Source organism: Typopeltis vanoorti, chromosome 4 (genome assembly GCF_054136105.1).
Source record: "Typopeltis vanoorti isolate ZY-2024b chromosome 4, IOZ_Tvanoo_1.0, whole genome shotgun sequence".
Lineage (NCBI taxonomy): Eukaryota > Metazoa > Arthropoda > Arachnida > Uropygi > Thelyphonidae > Typopeltis > Typopeltis vanoorti.
The window spans coordinates 107135157-107163020 of NC_143552.1; the positions used below are offsets into that span (position 1 = coordinate 107135157).

The 27864-nt window shown below is 33.1% G+C and overlaps 1 protein-coding gene across 1 annotated transcript; it reads left to right on the forward strand.

Annotated features, from left to right (window-relative positions):
• The first annotated feature begins 4541 nt into the window (after window positions 1-4541).
• On the forward strand, window positions 4542-20105 carry LOC150107581 (uncharacterized). Its single transcript, XM_090391404.1, has 4 exons — window positions 4542-4634; window positions 5708-5799; window positions 16131-16282; window positions 19385-20105. The coding sequence occupies exons 1-4, from the start codon at window positions 4605-4607 to the stop codon at window positions 19492-19494; spliced, it is 384 nt and encodes a 127-aa protein (XP_090247530.1). The 5' UTR covers window positions 4542-4604; the 3' UTR covers window positions 19495-20105.
• Window positions 20106-27864: the final 7759 nt, after the last annotated feature.

A 27864-nucleotide genomic window follows, 5' to 3' on the forward strand; every position in this document is an offset into this window, starting at 1 on the left:
AATTCTCTACCATAGCTACACATGTTTGTGCCCAATTGAAAAACTGTTCAATACAATTTTTCATCAGACCTAAGAGTATCATGTATAGTACTGAATTATAACTTTAAAGTTTTCCAAACTTCCTGAGCTCAAATGAGGGCGTTCATTTTCTTATTCTTGTTCATTAACTTCAATTTCTTCATCCTTGTTATCATTGATAGCACACAATAGCAGTGATGTTCTCAGAAAGGAACATTAACAGAAAAAAGTTAAATTCATGGCGATTCGAAATGTGGCACACTGAAGTGCATTCATATAATTTTCATTAGGATCTGGGAAATCTGCAAAATCAACCTTCACATGAACTTCATCTGTTGCATCAGTAGCTAACCTCACTGATATATATATATATATATATATATATATATATATATATATTTGAAAACCTGCAAATATATTTCAGTTATTTTGTGCATACTCTTATGGGAGAAAAGTGGGAGTTATAATCGAAATAAACTTAAGAAAATAACAAGAAGTTTAGTATAGATCGAATATTCGTTATAACAATAATAGTTATGTAACTGCATAAAAAAATACAAAAAAGGGATTATAGTCGTAACTAAGGCTGTAGTCTAATGTAAAGAGAAAAGAGCATAAGAAGAAAAATAATATTAATATCGAACTTCAGCATGCTTTAGTGCATACATAGTGAACAACAAATAGCGACAAGTAATCTGGCAATGATATTCAATTGTAAGGTCAAGAACAATAGACGATTACATATTGGTAACAACCTGTTGTTAAATCGCCTTAGTCTTTCGTTCTTGACCTCGCCACTGCAAATTGCCTCTCGCCTTTTGAGAGTGACGAAGTAATCGTCTGTCTCAAGATAGATCATTACGTTTATTTTATGATTTATGTTAATATTTTATTTCTTCTTGTTCCTTCCGATTTACAGTCAATAGTAAAAAGGTTATAAGAAAGTTGTTGCTAATACGCCTTTAGCTGGTCGACAAAGTAATCATTTAATATGTATTAGCGTAATCCGTTACGTACATTTAGCTAAGCGATGGAAGTGTAGGTTGATTTTTCTTATTCTCTCTTCTTTCAATCCAGGACAAAGTTATAGGCAGTTTGGTGAAAATGCATAACTGAGTCGTCAAAAACAAAAGGCCCTTAGGCAATTGGAAATTTGTGGCCAAAATGACATCGTGTATTGTTCTTGACCTCACAATGGCATATTAGTCGCCTTTTGTTGTTGATGAAGTAACTTTATGTTACGTATCATCGTAATTATATATTTAACTTGCTTGGCGTGCTAAAAGTGTGGTTGTTAATATTATTTTTTATTTTCGAATTCCTTCCTCTTTACAGTACAAAAAAAGGTTATAATTTGACAGCATGCTATCAAATTACAACTTTTTTTTTCTTTGCCGTTGCCAAAATTCTATCATCTGCTATTGTTCTTAGACGTAATTTCCTTTGTAGCCTTGATAATGAATAGTTGCTGCATCCTCTCTCTCTCTCTCTCTCTCTCACACACACACACACACACACACACACGCACGCACGCGCACACACGCACGCACACACACACAAGTACAGTGTGGAGGATTGCTAGAACAAACCAAATAGTAACAACAGTGAATTAAGATTCTGTATCGTAAGAACTTTATTATTTCATCCGTATAGTATTTCAGTTGTTTCAAACAACAACACTAGGGATGGAACATTACTCGTCTGAACAGATTTATGTTATTTATGTAAAAATGACAGATGTTATTTATGTAAACATGACAGATGTTATTTATTTAAAAATCATAAAATGAAATATAAAAATATTAATTAATTTTCTAATTAAATTTATTAAATTTCACATTCTTTAGAAAATGAAACAGAATTTTTTTTTTAAATCAGTTTTAAAAATATTTTATGTTACGCTTGCAAATGTGCTTATTTTAAAAAATGAGTAATTGGGAAGGAATAAAACAGTTTTTGTTCACTCTGTACATATGCATTAAAAGAAAAATAAAATTAATTAAAAGTTAATTAAATAAAGAACAATGAAGGCATACACTCGTTACTCTGCTGTCATATCTGAAGGTCACGCAATGCTGGGCCTAGGTGAGACGAGGAGATCCCAAGGCTTAATAAACCACAGACACATATAATGGTTACAAGGGTAGTTATCATATATGTCTGTGGTTAAATGCAACTGAGGATACATTATGAGGAATTGATTCATATGATAACAATGTGACAAGAGGTATTGATCAAATGCCACTACAATGAATTTATTAATTTATATTGCATTTCTTAAACTTTATGCCTGAAGAAAAATGATATACCAGCAACATGGAACAAGGCTACCCTACCCTAATTCTGATACTTTTAAAAAAAAGGTGAGAAGCTTTGACGAACTACCGACAGTCTACTATCAGTGGTTTACAAAGTGTTTACAAAAGTCTTATCCCATAGGTTATGTGCGACTCTAGACATAGCACAACCAAAAGAACAAGCAGGCTTTCGAAAAGGGGGGTCTTAGTACATATTCAAGTTTACAGTAGATTATTGAACGGTGTAATGAATATCAATTACCACTATGTCTTGGTTTTATTGACTATGAGAAAGCTTTTGATTCACTTAAAACTTGTGCAATACTTAAAGCATTACGAAACCAACAAGTGGAGGAGCCTTACATCAGAACCATCAAATCAGCATACACCTATGCCACGGCAGCAATTCAATTCAATGGAAACATCTCTACTGTGGGAATACAGAGAGGTATAAGACAGGGTGACACAAGATCTCCAAAATTATTCACACCAGGCCTAGAAGAAATATCCAAACTTCTTCATTGGGAAGGGAAAGGTCTGAAGATAAATGGAAGATATTTAAGCCATGTACACTTTGCAGATGACATAGTTATCTTTACTTCAACTGCGCATGAATTACAGACTCGTATCCATGAACTCCAAATTACTAGCAAAATAGCTGGCCTAAAGATAAACCTAAAGAAGACCCAAGTTATGTTCAATAGCTATGTCCAACCAGAAATAATAAAAATCAATAATGAGGAAATTAAACAAGTACATCATTACATATACTTAGGACAACAGATATCAATGGAACAATATATCATGGACGAAATTAAAAGGCGCACGATGCTTCGATGGAAAGTATTTGGAAAATTACATTCAGTATTCAAAAGCCAACTACCATTATGCCTGAAGAGAAACGTTTTTAACCAATGTATTCTTCCTATACTGACATATGATTTTGAAACATGGACACTGAATGCAAAGGAAATTCAAAAATTAAGAACAACACAATTTATTATGGAAAGAAGTATGCTTGGTATCACAAGATTGGATCACAAAAGGAATACATGGATAAGAAATCAAACCAAAGTCTTTGACATCATAGGAAGAGTGAAACATCTGAAGTGGCAATGGGCTTTGCATATTACTCGAAGACAAGATCAGTGATGGACAAAAGAAGTACTGGATTGGATTCCAAGAGAGGAAAAACGACCACGACGCCGACCTAAATCACGGTGGATTGATGACATCATCAGATTTACAGGAGTGACATGGGAAAGGAGAGCCATGGACAGACAGTTTTGGAGTAATCTTGGAAAGGCCTTCATCCAGCAGCAGTGGATCGACAATTGCTGATAATGATGATGATGATTGCACTTCTATGAAATAAAACAAATTTAAGCTACAAACAAAGAAATAACAGGAAGTGTATAGGCTCTTTGTATTTTTATAGATCAAAGTGTTAATATTTTCGTTAAATTAAAATGTTTTTTTTTTTTTTAATTTTCCAACCTTTAAAAATTAATAGAAAGCACCTTCCTTTCCCTGCTTGGAAATGAGATTGATATTTGATAAGCATTTTTCACTGCATACATTTTAAGTGTATACTTATATGATAAACTTAATTTTAAATGTGTAGTCCACCCTACTAAATGTTATTAACTTAAAGTAAATTAGTACACGAATAGGCTAAAGGTTTTTATTTTATCTTGTATATATTTTGATTAATTTAATTTAGTTTTTTTTTTTTTTTACATCATAAAGAAACCCTGGTCTAAACCACCCAATAACCGTGGTGGTGGTCTCACCCCTGGCGATGAAAATCGCCTCCCACCTAAAGATATTCGCCGGTATCCAGACTCATGGATCCAGGCAGGATTTGAATCCGCAAACTGTTGGTTCGAGAGCGGGTATGCTACTGTCCAACTTGCCATCTAGGCCAATACGTGACTAAGAATTAGTTAATCCCATTCCCCAGCTCTAGAGACTTAATACTGTACTTTTTCAAGTCAATTCAGGCCTTCAGTCAACAGGGTGATGGTCCAACACCTGTCGATGAACGTCATCTGCCTCCTGAAGATTTTCACAATCTATGACGTAGCGGGATTCGAAGTCGCATTCTGTTGGGATATATGCATAGCTTAAAGGACTTTTATGCATCACGTAGAAAGTTTAATCGCATTAATTATTAAAATTTTCATTTACTAACATATTTATTTCTTATTAGGTTGTGGTCAGAAAGTGCGTTTAAGTGGCGAGGAAGAAGTATATCTTTTTCACTATAGCTGGCAGTCCTTGATTGGAATGACAGAGAAATGTCATTCAGTGATTTACGTAAGTTATTTGAAATTTATGTAAGTGCTTTTATGTAAGTTACTTGAAAACTAATGGTGAGTTTTCTGTGATTTTATGATTAATCTAAACATCTTACTGTCCCAGTTCATTTAAGTTGATATCTGGCAACAACCGTTCCTGCGCTGCTGAAAGAGAGCTCTATCCATAAATTCGAAAAATATAAATTCAGGAAAGTGATGTAAATATTGTTAGAATATCCATAATCGTTCTCCTAGAAGATTCCGTGTTTGTTGTTTCTGGAGATTTCTTCTCAGATGTTTCTAATTTTCGAATCCTGGAATTTCTTAACATTCACATGCTTTTTTTTTGTTGTTGTTGTTACAGTGCACCCGTGTATACGCAGGATACTGTATAAAATTTAATACTTATGAAAAGATAGTTTTATCGTTTGTGATGTTATTTTCAAAATCAGCGTGATAGCACAGGAAGACAACAGTAACCATCAACTAGTATATTTTATTGAGAAGCCATTAGGCCAGTATTCGAGGTTAAAACGAATGGCCATACCATGCCCAAAGAAACAAGTTATGTGAGTCTCTGATATTCGTTTTAGAATATGTGCGTACACATACACAACAACTTCCTAGATAATTTATTTACACGATTCCGAGAATGCTAACTCGGTCATCGTCGGAGGTGCATCTCTAGAACTGTTCTTCAGCATATACAAGGGAACAAATAAGCTTGCGTTCTAGGTTTTTTTTTATTTTTTTATCTCACTAGCTCGACGCCATAACGCAATGAATGGACATCAGCACAAGAGATGGCTTCCTTCACAAGTCATGTAGTAATATTTTTAATTCTGGGTTACCCTATTTCCTCTTAACCTAAATAACAAGACCAGAAGACTGTTTCCATGTAATTTCATGTTCTTGTCCACTGATCTTTACTATAATACTTTAAAAAATAGTTTCATTGGGAAGATCTTAAGTTAGACAGGTTCAGCTGTTTGTACGCTGAGATTTTATAAATTGATAACATTAGTTATTCTTTCACTGTTTCTTGTAACATTAAATGTGTAATGATGGAAATTTCTAGTTTCGTTTTTACAGACTCCTCAAGACTCGAATGTGCTCATTGAATGTGAGGAATTTCATTTTCCTGAGAACTGTAATTTGGAAATTAGAACTGCGAATGAAATAAAGTGAGTAATTTATCATTTTTATCGTTTTATATTTAAAAGCTCACGGGAAATATTCAGACTGTTCAAAATATGGAACTTTTTCCCCCTAAACGATTTATTTCTACAAGGTATTAAGGTTTCTGATAATGTTTGATATTGTCAAAAAATTACTTTTGTGTGTGTGTGTGTGCGCGAGCACGAGCGCATCTTTCTTTCCGGATCGCTTTACCTAAATTTGCCACTAAATTTAATGATGACCACGTCAGTTATTGTTATGATACCGGAGCAACTGCGACTAGGTGGTGAGTACATCCTGTCTGTGAAAATACATCTGTTGTCAGTCTCCCCCCCCTCCTCCCTTTTTTTTTTTTCCATCCGTTTTGAAGAAGTAAAAACCGAGTTAAGGAAATGAGAAATCCTGCCACTTGATTTTAACCGACGCGACGATCTGTTGAACAGCCTTTTTATGCTTCCTCACTTCCGTGACAGATTTATACTTTGACCCTTCCAACAAATGGAAAGGTGATGCTACGACAGCGCGCTAATGCAACCTCCTGCAACTCTTTCCGTGAATATTAATTCTGAATTATTTATTGACGTGTCATTTTGAGGACGGGGTGGTCTGTTGCAGATTCAAACAGTCACAAGAGAGAAAAAGAGACAAAAGATTTTTATATTAATTTCATACTATAAGAGATAGAGAGAGAGGGGAGGGGGTTTTCTATTAATTGAATATTATGCTTAGCGACAAGCAACGCCACTTCGAGTCGTTTCTTCGGCTTGACTAAATGTATTCAGAATACAATAAATTAATAAGTTGATAATGACCAAGCTATTCCATGCAAGTCCTGACAAAGCGTAAACAGATTGGGTGGTTCATACTGGAGCGTGCATTGTGTTACATCAAAATGCGAGATGTCTGAATGAATACCGTTTTCGAATATTAAATAGATTTTTCATTACGGAAAAATGTCAGTAATGATCCCCGAGCGGTCGCCTATCGACGTTAACAAGCGATGCAAACATTAAGCAAGCGCTAAGGTTTGTGAGAAGTGACGGACTTCAGATTGTTGAGGAAATTGCCTCACACGCTGGTTGGGAGTTGCCACAGCATTCCGCAGAAACACTTAAACATGACTCATGTTTGTCAACGATGTCCCTTGAATGCTTTTGCTGACATTGGACCAGAAGGAAACAGGCATAACCTCATTGATATGGTAGATAAGAAGCGATCTTCTGAATAATGTAATCACGAGGGAAGAGACGTGGCCCTTATGACCCACAAACAAATCTTCCGAATGAAAGTTTCCATCATATGTCCAAAAGAAGAAATTTCGAGAGAAAAGGAACAAAAAAGATAATGCTCAACTTTCTTTTTTAATTTTCAGGATATTTTCCACCTTGAATTTTCCTAAAGGATGAACAGTGATTAAGGACGAATGGCATTAACACTTTTCTTGCCTGAAAGAAAGAGCAAAGCAAGATACAATCAGAAGGAAACGCTCTGAGAAATAGGAAAATCATTGCAGTTAAATTCTCTTTCACAGATACGTTTTGGTAAGGGAAAAAAACTATCAGCGTAAATAGTGTCTCAACTTTGGACTATCAGTATCCACCTTGCTCTCCTCATGTGAAGCCATCCTGTTTCTACCATCCCACGATTAAAAAACTCATGAAAGAGAGACGTTTTACCTAGTGTCGCAGGCAGATGTACTAAGTAAAATGGGATAAAATTATATCAGAAATGCTTCCAGCAAATTTACAATTGCTTACAAAAAAAATTTTTTAAGCTCTCAGAGGATTCTTTTGAAGAAAATGCTAATGGGGGGGGGGGGGGGAATTTTCTTATATTCTGTGTTATCACGAAATCAAGAATGATTAAAGAAACACTTTTGGAGTTTTAATATTTTGAGTTCTGTTTTCATTGCAGGTTGTCGGTGTGACTTTTTAGATGGATGTCACAGAATGCACGAGCAGTTTATATTCATTACGTCCCTCATTTGTATTTTACTGTATTTCTTCGCTCTGCTTAGAACGATTATTATTGAAGATTGCTATTCGAATTTGTGAAAAATCACAATAGTAAACTAACCATTTATAAGTTTACTATTGTGATAATGTAGAACATAGAACATCACTATAAAAGACAGTTGCGAAATGCATTTTTTTTATTGCCTGCGATCTTTTTGTCCTTACTCGATGAATAACGTGTGTGCTTAGTGAAACTAGCCAAGCTGGTTCATGAAGATTGTTATTTGAACAGATGTCTTCCTTCGACGATTTCGCAGTGTGTGTGTGTGTGTGTGTGTGTGTGTGTGTGTGTGTGTGTGTGTTGAAGAGGGGGGAGGCAGTGTGACATTTTGATTGTTAGAAGGGTACATTTAAAATGATGTCACTTCACTAACAAGTAGAAGCATTTTCTTTAAAAAAAAAAAAAATCTAATTTTTCGCATTAGAAATATAATTATAAAACATTAAAATATTCCAAAATTCTTTATGATATTAAATTAATAATCCTCATGAGATTAAATATAATAATCCTGATCAAATAAAAAATATAATAAAATAAGCATTATTCGCTTAAATAAATCGGTAGCTGGATAAAAATACAAATAGAATTCAGTTACTAAGTTACGTTAAATTTTCTATATAGCTATGACAATCGCGACAATAAAAGTTTAGTGTAATCGGTAGTCTAAGCATTAGATAAAGAGGATAATGAGTTAGATAATTATTTTCAGAAGTATGCATTAATTGTTGGAATTACAAACTACTAAGAAAACAAAGTGCAAGACAACCCAACATATCTGCAAATACATCATCTATACGAGAAATAGGGAAAAACATAAACTAGCAATCAGTTTATTGTAATATTTGTCTAAACTTGTCTCAGGAATTGCTGTCTTTGCAGAAAAGCGTTAAATCCATTTGTCTGCTTGAGTTCATTAGTTCGCGCGTCATGATAGATCATTGACAAGAATCAATCTTCTAATTCAGTTCACTGATGCATTTAGGTCGGTCATTCGTTTAGGTCACTCGTTTTGTTAATTAGTTAGCTCTCTTTTTTTGTTCAGAAGTAAGTTCAACGTGCTTCTGCGTCTTAGTAACATCGCACTGATAACTTTAAACGAAAGGGAATTTATTGCAATTATATATAGGACGCTTCTGTTATGAGCACTTATTATTGGCACAACCAGCGATTTTTTTTTTTTTTTTTGGCACATTTTTGCAAAATGAGGAAACACTTTTATCGATATTTGATAATGTAGATAAATGTCAGTTTTGGTTGCAATTTGCCATTTTTAGTGACAAAAACATTTGAATAAATCACGCGCATAAGCCAAAGAACGCTCTCTTGCGTTCAGTTGTGTTAATAATTTGACGTCACTACGATGTACGAGAATACTACAGAGCGAAACGCACGTTTTTATGATAGTCTCGGATTATTTCCGAGGTTATTTATATCTTGTGCCTGTCTTATCGTTGTTCACTTGATTTGTTCTTTAATTTACTCCGAATTTCCAAACGATTCTTAATTTCTCGCGACTGTTCTTCGATGTTGAGAAATCTACTTTTTATTATACAAATCTGTTATTTTGGTGTATTCTTGCTTATTCGATTTTTGACTGCAGTATTTTTGTTTATGTTCGTTTGAATTCGCTTTTGCCAATGCGTACTTACGTTTTGTACCTTTTTAACTTTAGAAGCTAATGTTATTTGGAACGTTATTTCCTAAATCAATTCCCTGCTTTGTTAGACCTCCATTAAACTTCTTATCAGATTAGTTTAAATGCAAATACAAGTCATATATCAAGCTTAAACACATTATTAACCACTCAAACAATAATTTGACTGGTGATTCAGAACAATTCAGATTCTACCCAAGAATCTAAGAATAGGCTGTCAGGTAGCGTCGTAAAATATGGACTGTTCCAAGTAATGCTGTTTTTGTCGATCGTATGTGGTCATTTCGTTATTGTTTAATTCTTGTAAATAGTTACATAACTTAATAGTTAGTAAATAGTTAGATAAATAGTTAGATAGTTTGAAGCCACAGCTAGCCAACTTCGACTTTGCCAGGGTTCGATATTTAGTATTTTTTTTTTCAATTCTTTGTTGTTAATGTCGTTATTATTGGATACTGCGATATCGATAATCCAAACTTATCGATGTTCAATAACTGTGATGTCAGGTCTATTGGGTCCCAAATGCAGATCAGTTTGTATTCTAAAGTTCCGAAGAATTCTTGCTGTTATTTTCAGTACTGTCTCTATTTTATGCTGCCACCAGTTATTAGAAGTAGGAAAGCCATATATGTTGCATACATGCCAATGAATTATTTTGCCCATTTGATCATGGCGGTATTTATAATCAGTTTCAGCTATCTTGCTGCAGGCACTGATTAGATGTCTCATCTTTCTGATCGCATAATCTGCATTTTCTGTTATTATTAATATTCAAAATTGTTGCTTTGAATTAATTAGTTCGCACTGTTCGCCTATTCTTGAGCTGCTAGAATGAATGAATACTTCTGTTTCTGGTTTATTATATCCATGTTGTAGCCATTGTCACGTCTTGGTCACGTCAATTTTATTATTATTATTATTATTATTATTATTATTACGGCTATTAGAGCCTGTTTTTGTTTAGGAGTGTCCCTTATTTAAATACATTGGCTATCAATACTCAAGAGGGGTATATATATTTAGGGCATTATTGGTCAGTACAGAAGGCAATTAAGGTAGAATAAAAGAGGTGGAAAAATTTTGGTACATATCATTTTTGATTCTACGATGTCTTCCACTTCCATGATCTCGCTGAAGGTTGTTTACAAGCGGGGGGGAGAAGAGGGAGGGAGCGTGAGGAGGGTGTTTTGACACGGCAAAATAAGTTTGGATAACCCGGGTTAATATTAATAATATATATATATATATTATTTTGAATTAAGGCGCATTTTTGTGGGGGGGGGAAAGGGGAGGAAGGGTATACTTATGTGGCAACTGGGGCAGGGTTAACGGGGTGTGGAACCGTTTCGGTCGTGTGACCGTCCTCGGAACTTTGTTGGAAATGAGTTCCGACAAAGTTCCGAGGACGGTATGTATATGCATACATTTATATATATATATATATTATTAATATTAACCTGGGTTATCGAAACTTATTTTCTCGCGTCAAAACACGCCCCCACGCTCCCTCCCTCTTCTTCCCCCCGTTTGTAAACAACCTTCAGCGAGATCATGGAAGTGGAAGACATCGTAGAATCAAAAATGATATGTACCAAAATTTTTCCACCTCTTTTATTCTACCTTAATTGCCTTCTGTACTGACCAATAATGCCCTAAATATATATATATATATACCCCTCTTGAGTATTGATAGCCAATGTATTTAAATAAGGGACACTCCCAAACAAAAACAGGCTATAATAGCCGTAATTATAACAATAGTGTTTAAGAGGAGTAACATGGGAATTTTTCCCAGAGACTATACTTAAATTATTATTATTATTATCTACATAATCTTATCCTATTTTTTTGTAAAACTAGAAAATTGGCAGAATAAAAGTAGAAAGAGTTTTTTTTTCTAAAAGAATGAAAAACACTTAATTCCATCTTTCAAAATCTGAAAACAGAAATTTTGAAAATCAGGATAAAATTTAATAAATAATACTGACAAACGAACCTTCAACAACCATCAGAAAACTATTCATTAAATATAATAATAAATAAATAAATAAAAATAACCAATCTGAAAACACACCCCAACTCAACATCACCAGAGTTAAAGATCGGTACTATCAGCATAAGAAGCCTGAATGGCAAAGAAATGGAGCTAGCTGAGGAATTAGATAAGTACCAGATCGACATAATAGGGGTGACTGAAACAAAAAAGTCAACAACTGGTGAGATCTTATTGAGAAATAAATACAAAATGTTATATTTAGGCAATGACAATCAAGGAAAAGAAGGAGTAGCCACAGTATTCAACACTAAATACGAGGCTAATCTCTTCTTGAATGGCAATCAGTCTCAAGTAGAGTGATGTGGGCAAATATGAGAATTGGGACTGCACAATGAGACTTATTTGTGCCTATGGTTCCCACAGGTTCTACTAAGGTAGAAGTGGAGGAATTTTTTGATGCTTTAGAAAAAGAAATAGACACAATAAAAAAGGAAAAGTTGGTCCTTGTTGGGGATCTAAATAGCAAAGTAGGAAATGATTGTGAGACATACAAATATATTTTGGGAAAATTTGGAGAAAAGAGCAAAGCTAATAATAATGGCAAATACCTGTTGAATTTCTGCTCAGGACATGGACTGGTTATTACTAACACCATGTTCCAACATAAAAATTTGCACAAATTCTCATGGAGAGAGGCGGCAAGGAATAAGAAAGCTCTCACTGACTATATTATTGTTGATAGTGATGCAGGACACCAGAGTGTACAGAGGATTTGAAATTGGGAGCGATCACTATTTAGTCTTGAGCAGGATGATATTGAATTTCATATTGAAAAGAATAACATGAGAAAGTTTAAAAGCGAATAAAAGTTGGGAAGCTCTCAGATGGGAACTGTAGACTTAAATACACAAAGATTATTGAAGAAAAAATGAAAGAGTTTGAGAACAGGAACCAAACCTTGGAGATTCAGTGGCAAGCCTTGAAGAAAACCCTGATTGATTAAGCCAGAGAGGCATGTTGGTGAGGTTGTCTGCAAGGCTAGAAAAATCAGGACTCCATGGTGGACACAGAAAGTTAAAGAGGCAGTGAAGGAAAAGAAGAAATTATATCAAAAGTTCCTGGCAAATAAGTCAGCTTTTGCTCTTAGAGAAAACAGAGACAAGTGTAAGAAAGCGAAACACTGTAAAACTAGCTAAACAAAAGTCATGGGAGGAATTTGGCAAGAACATAGAAAATAAATATCAAGAAGGTGTAAAAACTGCTAAAAGAAAGAAGAAGTGATGATAGCACAGTGGTAAAAAAACCCTGACCATGCATGCAGTCAGGAATACATATCCATACTTGAAGTAGAAAAAACCATCAAAGGCTTGAACTGTGGAAAGACAGCAGGAGTAGATGATATTCGACCAAAAATGCTGAAGTATGGGGTATAAAAGTCTTACAGTGGCTGCATTGCATATTTCAGAAAGCCTGGACAGACGGACGAATTCCCGATGATTGGAGTAGAGCTCTCATAGTAACCATATATAAAAAGGGAAATAAAACTGAATGTGAGAATTACAGAGGTAGTTCCCTACTGAGTGTTCCTGGCAAGATCTATGCAAGTATACTTGAGAAACGGTTGAGAAGAATTGTGGAAGAAAAACTTGGTGAAGAACAAGCTGGATTCCGGCCAAATAGAGGCTGTCAGGATCAGATCTTCACTTTACGACAATAAGCTGAGAAATCATGGGAATATAACAAAGATCTGTAATTAAGTTTTGTCGATCTGGAAAAGGCATACGACAAGGTGCCAAGAGAGAAGCTATTCAATACGCTACAGTTATATGGCGTCAATGGGGCATTATATCAAGCAATACTTAGTGTTTATTTGAGTTGTAAGTCAGCAGTCAGAATTGAAGAACGTACAGGAAGATAGTTTAATGTTAAATCTGGTGTGAGACAAGGATGTACACTATCCCCTCTGTTATTCATTATCTATATGGATCACATTATGAAGGAAAGTGGAATTAAACATGATATCAAAATTGGAGATGTTAATGTCAGCTCTTTGCTTTATGCGGATGATGTTATACTTCTAAATAAATCCGCTGCAAGTTTGCAAGATTCCCTGACTAAATTGAATAACTGTTGTAATAGATATGGTATGAAGGTCAGCATTAAAAAGACAAAGACAATGAAAATAGGTAGAATTGTTGAAAATGTCAACTGCGTTGTGAACGGAGAACCTGTGGAACAAGTAAAACATTTCAGCTACTTAGGCACGATTTTTACTGAAGATGGTAAATTAAATATGGAAATGGACAACACAATTAACAAAGCTGGTATGGTAGGAAGTCAACTGAATAAATTCATATGGAATAAGAGAGAAATTAGTCGGAACACTAAATTAGCTGTATACAAGACAGTGTTCAAACCAATTTTAACTTATGGATCTGAGAGCAGAAGTAAAACACTTGATCAAATACTAGAGACCGCAGATATAAGAGTCCCGAGAAAGATTAGAGGCGTGAACAGATGGCATCAATGGCAATATCATATTAAAAACGAGGATATTAGGAAAGAACTTGACATTGTCAGCATCCAGGAATGCGTTAGCAGAGCTAATCTCAGGTGGTATAGTCACTTAAACAAAATTGGCGAAGAAAGATTAGCAAAGCAAGTGTTCTCTGTCAGATTAGCAGGAAAACGACCCAGAGGAAGACCAAGATACAGGTGGATTGATACAGTACAAAGTTCCTTAGACGATAGAAATATAAGATCTGATAATGTTGGAGTCTTGACAAGTAACAGACTGATTTGGTGGAAAATTGTGGATAGGAAGTTAGTAATGATGTAAATTTTTCATGTAGTACTATCATATCCTGTACACCCCTTGAGGGTACATGTCAGGAATTTGATGATGATGATGATGATCATATATATATGTATATATCTATAGATATGATGATGATCATATCATATCATATATATATATATATATATATATATATATATATATATATTTTTTTTTTTTTTTACCAAAATTGTCATCAATTTCACCATTCATATAAGTTCATTTGTGATTACATTAAGGCATGAATACGTATCTAGAAAAACAAAGTTTAATGAAAACACAAAATACAGATATGTCGGAGACAGAAACTCTCCATTATCAATGATATAGTAAGCAACATTTAGAAGGTAAAAATATATAACACTGTTTTAATTCATTGCAGGAGCCGCGAGCCAGAAGAATAATATAATAAATAATAATATATAAAATATACCAAATAATAAATAAAAAATATTTATAATTATTAAGAATTAAAATATCGTGTACATATCTTTAATTTAATTACTATTACCTCTAAAGTTAAGTTTTTAGTTGTTAATACACTTTTTATTTATCATTTTTTTTTCAATGTTTTAATTATTAAGTAACTTTTGAATACACAACAAAGCAAACCAATTACTAGATATGCTGTGACGTGGAAAAGACGTTCGAAACTACTGCTTTAAACGATGGTACTTTTTAAATTAAATTAATTTAATTTAAAAAGTACGATTATAAATGCATTTTATTTTTTAATTTTTTAAAATTCATAAAATCTTTTAGACGCAATGAACCTAAGCCTAAATATATGAGTAATAACATCTCTAGTATATTTAAGTGCAATAATGCTATCTGCATGAAAGGTTTTTAAAATATTTTACGCTTCATACTTTTGTAAGTTGTTTTTGCAAGAATGATTTCTCGACCTCATTTGTTGTTTGCTATATTTAGCCAGCTTAGTAAAAAATATAACTATTATCTTTCTAAAATGACAATCAAATGGCTTTAAATTACATATATGGTTAAAATGAATGATGAAAAACACATGTAAATTCAAAATTGGCACTGTCTTGTTCAGGCTTGTGCATTTGATGTTGTCTTGTCTGTAAGTGCACAAACACAGATTTTAACTTGAGGTTCTTTTAGGAAACTGAAGGTTAAAGGTAAGTTGTCTCTTTAAACACTTCCAGAAATATCCTCTGGCTATAGTACGATTTCCAGTCTAAACTTAGATATAAGGAGAATTTTTTAACCTGTTTTCTAAAAAAAGTCAACAATGACCGATATAGCAAACTAAGGCCTCAGAAATGTGTCTTCGTGGAATTACGCATTAGGGATATTAGTAAAATCCAGTGAAATACTACTGATAACATGCCACCTAACTTCGCACTGTCTTTTTTCCCTTATTACAGATAAAGGAATGAGGCTAAACGCTTGTTTGCTCAACTTTTTTTAAATTCTACATTGTAATATAGATGTGATTTAAGAGGAAGATGATATTAACTTTCTCAGATTATAGTTATAACAATTAGACAAGTATCACGCGAAAAATGTGTGAGCAAAAATTTGTGTGTGTGTGTGTGTGTGTGTGTGTGTTTTAGATAACAAAAGTTACGTCTTATCTTGGACTAATGTATAATTTTGAGAGAGGATTTGAAATTATCCTCCAGTATAACTGAAACAGCTGATCACAAATTGCACAGCTTTGTGTGTCAAGTTTTCACTGCAAAAAAAAAATTAACTACATTTATATTGAAATTCCTTAAATTTTATTAATTCTCAAACTAGAATTATTTATTATTTAATATGTACAAATGTAAATAAAAATTTTAAATTAGTGTTTTATATTTTTTAGGTATAAGTTCTTTGGTAATTATCCATTAAAAAGCGTCAACTTCACATCTAACGGAGAGATCGACTGGGTGTATTTTTGTCCTAAAGGATCTTTCCACAGTAACGAACATAGTCTTTACATATACAACTGCTCGGCAAGATTATATACTCCCAGTAAGGATATTAAACCAAACTAATTTAATTATATCAGTTTATTTATTTATTTTTTCAAATATTTAGTGTTTCGAATGTTATTTAGCTATCTTGAACAGGAGAGATAGCTTAAAGATATTTGCCTAACTCCTTCTGCCCAGAAATGTGAATATATCAATATTATAAACCCGACAGTTAGTTTCTTTCAACGTTTGACTACTCACAGAGTTAAAACGAGGCCAGGCAACAGCTAACATTTCTCAACGTAGAGAACTATTAGGAAACTTTTGACTTCGAATTACAAAAGTTTGTCATGTTGAAATTCTTGAATAGGAAAAGAACTCATTAGAAATAAATTAGCCTCTAAATCCTGTAAAGAGATTTCTCAATCTTTAAAACACCAGCAAGGACAGTTTGTTGAAGTATGAAAATGAAATACGCTTAATTCGTCATTATTTAACGACAGAGTTGCCATCATCGCTTCGAACCTTTTTTCATGTGAACACATGCGAAATAAATATTTATTACTGCTTTCGAAATCATCATTTGCTATTTCGCATCCAAGGAATCGAAAAGGAATTTGTTCATAAAATATCATCGTTTGTGTCTCTTCGATGGATTTATTTTTTCATTGTCACTGCTGTACTGTAAAGTATAAATTATATAGTGATCTTTGTAATTTACTTTCTGTATCTGATATTATAATCTAATCGTCTTTTATTCGTGTGTTATCCATCCTAAAGGTTATATTTCTGAAAAACTCTGTTTTAAATGTCCATTTTAATGACTGATTTTAATGTACTTATAGTTTAATGTACTGATAGAGAATTCTGACATAAAAGTCAGAATTCTCTTGTAGAATTCTTACTTTTATGGCTATATTTGTACGCTGGTTACGAATATGCTTATTTTTAAATCTTCTATCGACTAGTTAGAAAATTACATTAAATTTGCGAGAAAAATTGTCACATTACATGTAAAGATACATATTCATTCATATGTATTATTATATCATACTATCATTTGTATCATTATGCATATATGTATAAAAAAGTCATCGTTATTCATATGTAAAGATTGGCCTTCTGCACTGCATAAAATTCTACCTAGTATAATAGTGTAAGCAGAATTTTATGGCGGGTCCGAAAAATGTTTTGAAATGTGCTTCTGGTACATCAAATTTTTTTCTTAATACTATTCAGATTAGTCATGACCATTTTTTTAAAGAAACAAAAATTATGTAGGAAACTATTTATTTGTTTAATGAATAAATCTCATAGAATCAGTGACGCTAAAAGAAAAAATAAGTCATTTTCATTAATCCACAAATACGGATAATTATGAACGAGGACGAACTTTGACAGCAAACTAATGAGGAAGTAGAAAAATCAGCGTACATAGCGATTATGTTAATACTATGAATGAGATATTGCGTTCTTATATATTTGTAGGATGATACACGTCATTAAAAGGGTTTTTTTCGTGATTCCCACCTAGATTTTTTCTCCTACCAACTTGGACACAGTAAATAATCTCTCTCTCTCTCTCTCTCTCTCTCTCTCTCTCTCTCTCTCTCTCTCTCTCTCTCTCTCTTGACATAGTCTCCACGGAAAAGCAGTTCCAAGGAAGATGTACTTTCAGTATGCTGGATGATTATCAGAATGCCCACACAATTTGTTTACAAAAAAAAAATAATAATTTTGTACTTCCATTAAAAACTAAGTGAAATTCCAAATTGATGTTAAAAAACACTACCTTTTACTTAAAGAACAAAACAAAAGTTTTTCAGTAAATTTATTTAATGTGACTCTTGTACAACAACAGAAAAAATGGAAAGGTAACGAATAAATCAAAGTCTTTAAAATCTTTTCAAGTCTTTAGAATGCACCTAAGAATATCAAAAAGCAACATGCAGTGTGTTTCGTTACCAATGAATAAAGAAATTAGCGATTAAAGTTAATTTTATATTCAAAAGAACCAATCTATTTTATGCTTGAAACTGTTGAAAAAAAAAAGATATCGTATTGTAAGATGAGCAAACATTTGGTGCGTATAAGCAATAGTACTTTGATCATTGATCCAATAATTACAGTACTTGGGTGATCTGATCCATGATTGGATTAATCGCTTCATATGTCATTCACTATTTTTTATATGAGATATAACCCCTCTGTAGCATCGAAAGGATAACACGCGCTTTCAGGTTATGAAAAATTCCGTCAAATCTCGTTCACAGGAGTAAATATTTATAGACTTTTCGAATGCAGGTGAGTGATGGATGTCGTCATTAGTAAGGAGACTTTTTAAAATTAGAGACCTGATCTTAAAACAGCTGTCGAGATTATGATTAATAAGATATGTACCAAGCTGTGCTTATTGCGAAAGATAAGCACAGCTTGATACTTATTATTGTATAACTTATTGTATATTATTATAATTACTACTATACTATATTATTATTGTATAACTCTAAGTCAAAATGTACAAATCATGTATTTCTTTCGCTAACTGTGGCCACTTGAAAACTAATTGGGAAACAGAAGTCTCATTGCCGCTCCTACATCCGTGGAAGTTCCTAGTTTGAAGTAGAAGTGTCAGTCGATGTAGTAGTGGCAGTTACATAAGAGAGTAGGCAGAGTGTGTTTGCTAGTCACAGCTTACACTCCTTAATATGACTTATGAATAGGTACCGGTAGTGTGTGTGTGTGTGTGTGTGTGTGTGTGTGTGTGTGTGTGTGTGTGTGTGTGTGTGTGTGTGTGTGTGTGTGGTGTTGACATAGACAGAAAGGGTTTGTTAGAATCATTCGAAAGTCAGAAACAGTTTTAAGCATGCAATTGGTATAATCAAGTACTGTGTAGTATACTTTTGAAAACTTTGAAGGCACCAAACTTTCGGCTATTATTACTGAATATTTTATTAAAAATGAATCTATCAGCTAATACGACATCAGAATGGGAAATATGAATATGACATGGAAGAGAAAAAAAACATTTCAAAACAAAGTTCTCATGTCAATTTACATGTTTGGTTTTCATTCAGCTCTTTGCATATGTTATATTAAATTTAGTTGAAACGTTCTTATGTAAAATCTGAAGCATTTAACAAATCGTTGTATTTTGTAGGTCCTTTTCCCAATCTCGTAGAAATGGAGTTGCAGGAGAGCGATGAAAAAGACACGTGTGTGCCAAGAAACTTAGCGGCAAACACCATTTGTTACTGCAAGACTCTGTAGCTAACAAGATCACTTTTGTTTAGTTTCTGTCTGAAACATTCTGCGCATGCGTAGCTTCTATAATCTGTGTTAATATTTCTAAGATCAATGGATAGGAAAGAGTCAGGGTAGAATCTGAAAATTGAATTATAATGTGCGATATCTAAGCAATATCGAGGATATTTTTAGCTACGCTTATTACGTTTTTCTCTGATTGTATTTAGGAAAATAGGATAACAGCATATTACACCATTATTAACATAAATGAGAAAAACCAACGGATAATTAGTAGTAAACCGTTTGTGAAATGGAATAGATTATACTAGCACTATTGATTATTAGCATTAATAAAATACTGGGCTTCAGTAATCTCATTTTTTATAATAAGAAAATCATTTTTCGAAATCTAAGTTTTAGCTACTGATTGCATCAACCTGGCATATTTATAATTTGATCTTTTCAGTTTAAGACAACGCTCTGATAAAAATGTTATGGTAATCTCAGCCTATCAAAAACAAACTGAAAACACTAATAAATAAAATTATGTTAATAAAAAAATGTTATCATGAAGCTGTAATAGGAACATCACAGTGCTAAAAATGATTGTATACCGCCCCACAGGCAAAGGAAGAAGTTAGTTTATAATTGTATCCAACTGTATTTTATGCAAATTAAGAGAATAAAGACTTCAATGCATATTAAGATTAATTGTTGCATTCCTTTTATTCCACTTAAAGTTACACCTTGAAATTAGTCTCTGTTATGAATTAATCGGGTTGGTCTGAATTACAGCAATTAATATTACATAAGTCAAGTGGATATAAGTTGACCATAGAATACATTCCCTGGCATTCACGCGTATGGACCACATATAGAAGACATAGGCGCCACCCACTTACTTTATGGTCTTCCACGTATCCTTGGACTTCCCAACATCATACAATGATAAGACGGTTACCCCTATGTATCTAAGTATTTTGTCTGTAAATTGCGTGTGTTATTCTGGCTGGTTTGTCTGTTTTGAGGGACGAAAAACACGAGTTTCTGGAGAAAAAATTCTTCCTCCTCCTTATCAGACCTACTAACTCGCTATCTGGTCGCTTCCGTCGAAAAAGACCAGATAAAGGTTCCTCACGTCCCAGATGGGAATCGAGCCCAGGTTTTTCCGAAGACCAAAGCGCTTCGTCTATACCGACTGAGCTATGGTGGCTCACTTACTTTAATAATTACAGCAATCAATATTTGGTTCACTGGTCAAAACCTGTGCACTTGGCCAGAATAAATTAACATCAAAAGAAGATAAAATTAAAAGTCATTTTTTCGATGTGCTGTGTGTGTGTGTGTGTGTGTGTGTGTGTGTGTGTGTGTGTGTGTGTGTGTGTGTGTGTGTGACGTTTAAGTTGCGTCTTCGCGACTTGTTATCGATGTCGTCGAACCTACGTCTTTCCTTTCGGAAAAAGTAAGAAAAAAATAATAGAAATTATTATAGATAAATATAGAAAATTCTAGAAAATTCAGTTATAGAAAAAAATAAGAAATTTATTCTGATATTCAGAACAATCTGCATTAAAAAAATATATAAAAAAAACTTTTTCTTATGAAATTTTCTTTTTCATTATTTCTAATGAAATTGCTGCGCAAACCAAAAAGCGCGGTCCTCACCTAATCATTCTGAAGGTTGTATTCTCCTAATAGTGGAGACCGTAAGTTTCTTTTGACATTCCTATCAAAAGCATAAAAGAAACAATAACTCGATGGTTGTTGATGACGGTCAGTTTAGAAGTAATGACCCCACTTCACTTCGCCACATTGACTCATACCGACCGGGATCAATTGGTACCTGGTACTACATGCAATAATTTTAGTATGAGCTCACTGGGCTGTCCCATCAACTTGACAGTATGTTGAAATGTGACTGCCTGCTACTTCCCTAATTCTATGCTATTGTAAGGAGACAACGCAAGTAGGAACGAAGTGCAGTATCCTTTCAAAGTGGAGTCATTCTTTTCCATAACAAGAACCCTACGAATGGTACGCTTTTTCATAATGAAAGCCATATGAATGAAGTATGTGATCATTTAAAAGAAGAGTGTACTACTAAACATTTCATTCTTGCTAGTGCAATAAATCCAATGGCGGGAGAAGCTGAAAGGATAACGGTAATGATAAAATTAATGATAAGCTGCTGAATATTTGAAAGTTAATTAACACCAACAGATGGCATATAACAACATGGCGTTTAATAAAACTTTATGCGAATATCTTTTCGACACGGCAACAAAAGCTGCGATGTTCAAAGTAGTTGTATAGTGAAACTTAATCCAGTATACTAATACAATAACGCTCATAAAATAAAATGTATACAATCCAAAACTGTATTGTAAAAAAAAAAAAATAAATAAATAGTAAAAATAAATAACTGAAACTTTGGTTTAATTAACCATCGATAATGTTACGAAAACGGAATACAAATAACTGATACAAATCTGATACGGCTCGTTAATATGAAAGGTTCAATGAGCTGTAGATCTTTAGATCTTCGTGAAATCATTTTTTTTTTTTTTTTTTTTTGAAATACTCTATGTGTGTGTTTGAGGAAATCTTGGCAAGTATAAAAGGAAGAAACAGATGTAAGTGATGAGTCAGCAGAAGCAAGCTTCATAGAACACTAAGGCTTTGCCAGTTCCAGTTGAGAAACGTCTCCTTGACACAGTGTGTATATGTGTGTGTGTGTGTGTGTGTGTGTGTGTGTGTGTGTGTGTGTGTGTGTGTGTGTGTGTGTGCGCGCGCATGCATTGATTGGTAGGTAGCCACTTGAGCTGAATGATGTTTCACGCAGTATTGCAAATTATTCTGCAACAAGAACTGTAGACATGCTTATAGCACTTCGAAGCTTAAAAACAAGGGCTTGGGTATCACGTATAAAGAATACTCGGCGAGTTTCTTTCCAAATTATATTGTTACTGATGCTGGATTAAGCAGTTTTTATTTTTAATACGTTACTAGATTCCCCAGGAGTTTCCCAATTGATAGGAATTGACTGAATTTTATGGCGATATGTTCTTAAAATTACCTACCAGTAAAGGTTTCGAGGTAGCCCAGTTTGGGCTATCTCGAAACCTTTCGGCTTTTTTTTCCCTCCTATTTTGGCTATCCCAGTGGACTAAGTCTCTATCGTCCAACTAAACAGCCTAATGTTTAGTTTATATATATATTTTTTTTTTTAATTTAATATCTGTGATTATGTTCATAGACACTGACGATTATTAGGTCATTAATTATAAGAAAACTAAATAAACAGTTATTAACTTTTTTTTAACCAACCATAAACAGTTCATGACACGCAAACTGACCTTATTCCACTGAACAAATGAGGAAAAGAAAAATATCCAAACTTCACTTCATAGTTCGTGTAATATCTGCTGAGGAACTGAAAAATATTAAACCCAGAATAAAAACTAAAAGTATAAACCCTATTATGAGGAAGAGATTAATCTACGAAGCAAACTGATTAGGTAAACAGAATTATTTGAGTCAACAAACATTTGATGACGGATAGAATGAGAACACATCACGAAAACGGAGTACAGTGCAAACAGAAAAGTGATAAAAAATATCAGACATGAGAAGTTGGGAAACTACAAGAGGAAAGTTATGTATAAAAACAGAATTAAATTTAATGTGGTGAGCTAAATCCGAGGATCAAAATACTTCTCGAAAAACGAAATCACAGTAACAGCATATGCATCATCACAACGATGGCTTTTTAAAAAAAAACCTCTATTAGTATATTTACTATTATTTACTATTACTATTTGTATAGTAACTTACTATACAAAGATAATTACAAACAGGGCCGGTGGAAGCGGACATGCAGAGCATGCGCTGCATACGGGCGCTACTACGAAGGGGCACCGCCGCCGGGGGAACGGTTCATAAGTTCATTTTTAAAAAACAAAATTTTTATCATAAAAACAAAAAATTCTTAAAATGATCATATTAAAATAAATAAGGCCGGATACACCGAATAAAAATTTAAAAAACTTGTATATTGCCGCCTCTTTAATCAGCCGGCTGTTTACAATTTTGTAGTAGCGAGAGCAGGCTAAATGCTTGCCTGCAGAATGTTGTGTCTACTGCAGTCTTTTCGAATTTTCGTACAAAACATTTGTTGCTAGTTAACCAGTCATATGGTACGCATCTTAGTAGGCTACCGACAGTAGGGCAGTGAGGCTATTATTTCATCTTTGTGTCGCGTTGTGTAATAATTTCTTGTGGGTATAAAATAGAAATGGAATCAAAAATTTAAAACAAAGAGTTATTCGGTGCACAAAATCGTAAGCGTCATGCTGCGAAAGAAGCAGATATTAAGAAACAAACTGGGGCTTTTAATAAATTTGTTAAAATATTAAAATATTCTGATGCAGATTGTAACCAACTCGATACATCAGAAATCAGAGTTGAAGAACGATGCACATCATCCAGTTTGTATGAAAGAACTATTGAACAAGATAACAAGACGCATGATTTAAGTGAAAAACAGTTAGGAGAAGAGTTAGTTGTAGTTGACCACGAAACTAACACATTGTTAGTTCTGTAAATTTAGAAGATCCAGGTGAATGGGGAAATATTGATGAAAAATTACGAGTTGTTTTAATTGAAATGGGGCCTGTTCAAAAGAAAAATATAATATATCCCAGAGATACATATGGTCGTAAATTTGGTGACACGTATCATAATAGAAAAATGGAAAAAGGGGAGCTCGTGCCAAGAACATGGCTCATTTATTCCGAAACTTTAAATTCCGTTTTTTGCTTTTGTTGCAAACTTTTCGCACCTAACGAATCAAGTAGTCTTGTAGAAGGTTATAACGATTGGAGAAATGTAAGTACAACTTTGCATACACATGAGACTAGTTGAACTTACATGAAAAATTTCTTAAAATGGAAGGAATATGATAAAAATCTAAAAAACAAAACTACTATTGATTGCCAGACTCAAAGCATGTATGAAATGGAAAAGAAACATTGGACGAGTTTTAGAACCCTTGATTGAAATGATAAAATTCCTTGGTAGCCAAAATTTAGCTTTTCGCGGATCATCTGATAAATTATATCAAAGGAATAACGGCATTTTTTTAAAAATTAGTCGAACTGTTTGCGAAGTTTGATCCCATTATGGAAAATCATTTGAAAAGGCCCCTGCAACGAAACAATTGAGTACACTATTTCAGTAAAGACAGTCAAAATGAAATATTGGAAACTTTAAGAAACGCAATTAGGGATACAATTTTATTATCAATTCGAAAATCTAAATATTATTCCATAACTTTAGACTGCACACCAGATGCAAGTAAAACAGAACAAATGATCATTATTATTCGCTTTGTTTCCTGTGACAATGGAATTGTCAAGATAGGGGAAAACCTTTTAGGTTTTGCAGATATATCAGATTCCACAGGACGTGGTTTATGTGCAACGATAGTGGAACAACTGGAAAAATGGAACATCCCCATTGAAGACATGCGAGGTCAAGGGTATGACAATGCGGCAAATATGAAAGGGAAAAAAATATGGGCTCCAAAATTTGCTTTTGAACAAAAAAACCTCGAGCTTTTCACGTGCCATGTACTGCTCATACTCTAAATTTAATCATTAACGATGCAGCTAAAGTGAATGCAGATACAATTAGTTTCTTTGCAATTATTCAAGAAATATACAATTTCTTTTCATTCTCTCACAAACGTTGGGTAATCCTTTTAAAGTTCGTAAAAAATTTAGCATTGAAACAACCATCAGACACGCGATGGGAAAGTAAAATTAATGCAATCTGCCCTCTACGATATCAGTTACGAGAAATTTACGATGCACTTTTTGAAAATTTAAATAATGCAAATTTTAATAAAGAAACTCAGCATGAAGCACAAACATTATGTGCTAAAATAAAGGACTACAAATTTACTTAACAGAATAAATCCTGTGAGTCAAATGCTTCAAGACAAAAATATGAACATTACACTTGCTTTAGAATCTATCGAAAACTTAAAAATATTCTTACAAGAGTATCGATCAGATACAAATTTTAAAGAAGTGCTAAAAACGGCAAAAGAACTGAGTGAAGAGGTGGATGGAGAACAAGAATTTAAACTGGTAAGGAAGTTCGATGACGAAAGAAGACACGACAATTTGACTACGAGCTTCATGACGAAACGCCACAATCGCCAGAAGATAAATTTAGAGTGAATGTGTTTTATACACTTCTTGATGTTGCAATGTGTTCGTTAAAAAGAACGTTTTGAACAACTAAAAACATATTATGATAATTTCAATTTCTTGTATAGATTACTACAAATTAATAACGAAGATTTACGAAAAAATTGTAACGATTTAGAGATTCTCTTGAAGGACGGCGACAATAAAGACGTAAATGCAATAGAACTACAGTGTATATGACGAGTTATGTGCTTTCCGGGATATTTTTCGGAAGGATAATTTAAATATTCAAAACTCTTTCGATATTCTTAATTTTATTGTGTCCAATAATTTATCTTTCCATAACTTTTCAATTGCTTTAAGAATACTATTAACCTTATCTGTTAGTGTATCGAGCGGTGAACGTTCCTTTTCCAAGTTGAAGTTGATTAAAACCTACTTAAGAACAAAAAGGCTTGTTAGTTTGGCGTTAATAGCTATTGAAAATGATATATGTGCGGAATTAGACGATAAGATCATTATTTCTAATTTTGTGAATATGAAATCAAAAACCCTAAAATTTTAATTTAAAAAATTTCAAGTATATTTATGTAATTTAATTTATTTTCTGTTATTCTGTAAAGATGTTATTTTTTGAATACTTATATTAAATGTTCTAATTATTTCTGAATTCTTTTCTTATTTTCTCATCTATTTTGGGTTTCTTTTATTTTCCTAAAAGGTAGTTCCACTTATAAAAATTATTAAAAATTTTTTACAAGTTACTAAGAATTTAGTAACTTGTAAAATGCAAGAATTTTTTAATCTTTAGTTCAAATAAATTTTAACTTTAATTAAAATTTATTTTAATTTTGTTAGCGATTGGGTTTGGTGAGAAGGCTAAAATCCCTGTATCATTATATATTCAACGATTAAACTGAAGTGGCTTTATCAAAATTTGCTTTAACTTTTGAGAATTTTTTGAATATTCGGGTTTTTAACGATTATCCTGCCTAGTCAACACTCCCGGTTCGTTACATTTAGCGAACAAACGTGTGGCTGTTCTGTCAAAATTTATTTAAGAAATTTCAAATAATTTAAATTTTTATTATCATAAAAGAATCATACACGCCGGGATCGTTACAGGCGGCGCTTAGATAGAAATTGCATAGGGGCGGCAAAGACCCTAGCGCCGGTTCTGATTACAAAGGTGATATCTCTACAATAGAAAAATTAATAAATTATGCACAAAAGCCATTTATGAAGCGAGGCATCAACTATCATATATTCCTAGTTATTCATAATAGTAGAGACATTGCATTCGATTGCAAAATTATGAATAATTTTGTTGTTGTTGTTAAATGGTAAAAGTATATTAGTTCGAAGCAAGAACTGTAAAAACAAAAAAAAAAAAAACATATACGAATGCCGTTTTTTTATTTATTTTATTTTTTTAATAATGAGATAATTTCCAGTGTTTTCCACTAGAATTTTATTTATATATTAAAGAAGTTTTCACCGGTTCCACATTTTATAGTAGAAACATAAATATAAAAGTTCAAAGTAACAGCTTCTTTGACACAAATTCAAAGTCTAAAGATTTATTTCAATAGCAGAATGCTCTACAGCTGAGCTATCAGTAGCATACATCGGTTTGCAAACATTTATTATAATTGCTTGTACATCTTATATTATTTTTATATTGGTTAATAAAGGCATTCCAGAGTTTTCTCGTGATTAATTAGTATTCCTATTGAGATTAATTTGAATTTTGCCTCTGTATGAATAGCATACAGAGGCATATGACGTGATATGACATCGTTTGCTAACTGTGTTTTAGTTTTTCAATTTTGGTCATATTTTTTGTATTGTTTCTTCTATTTGTTTATTCTACATCGATTTTTCATTCATCTGTAAGCACTTACTAGCAATACTGCACATACTTTTATTGCTTAAAGTGGACTTTTCAAACCCACAGCCTTAAAATTACAATTTTTACGTGATATGAAAGTTATTAATGTTCGCATATATAATGTGCGTGGGGAACTAAAATCTGTATGCATTTCATTTACGTAGTATTGTTTTTAATCTCCTATTAGACCAAATCATCAAATATTCATTAGAGATACATGTATGGAAAACAAAAGGAAAGAATTAGTGAAAAATCACTACCTAAGTGATGAAATTAGTATACAGTGAT

Excerpts from the sequence above, each read along its gene's own strand:
- LOC150107581 (XM_090391404.1), top strand. The coding sequence starts at position 4,605 with ATGACAGAGAAATGTCATTCAGTGATTTAC. Across the intron at positions 5,800-16,130 it reads AGAACTGCGAATGAAATAAA|GTATAAGTTCTTTGGTAATT; the intron begins GTGAGTAATTTA and ends TATATTTTTTAG. Across the intron at positions 16,283-19,384 it reads GGCAAGATTATATACTCCCA|GTCCTTTTCCCAATCTCGTA; the intron begins GTAAGGATATTA and ends TGTATTTTGTAG.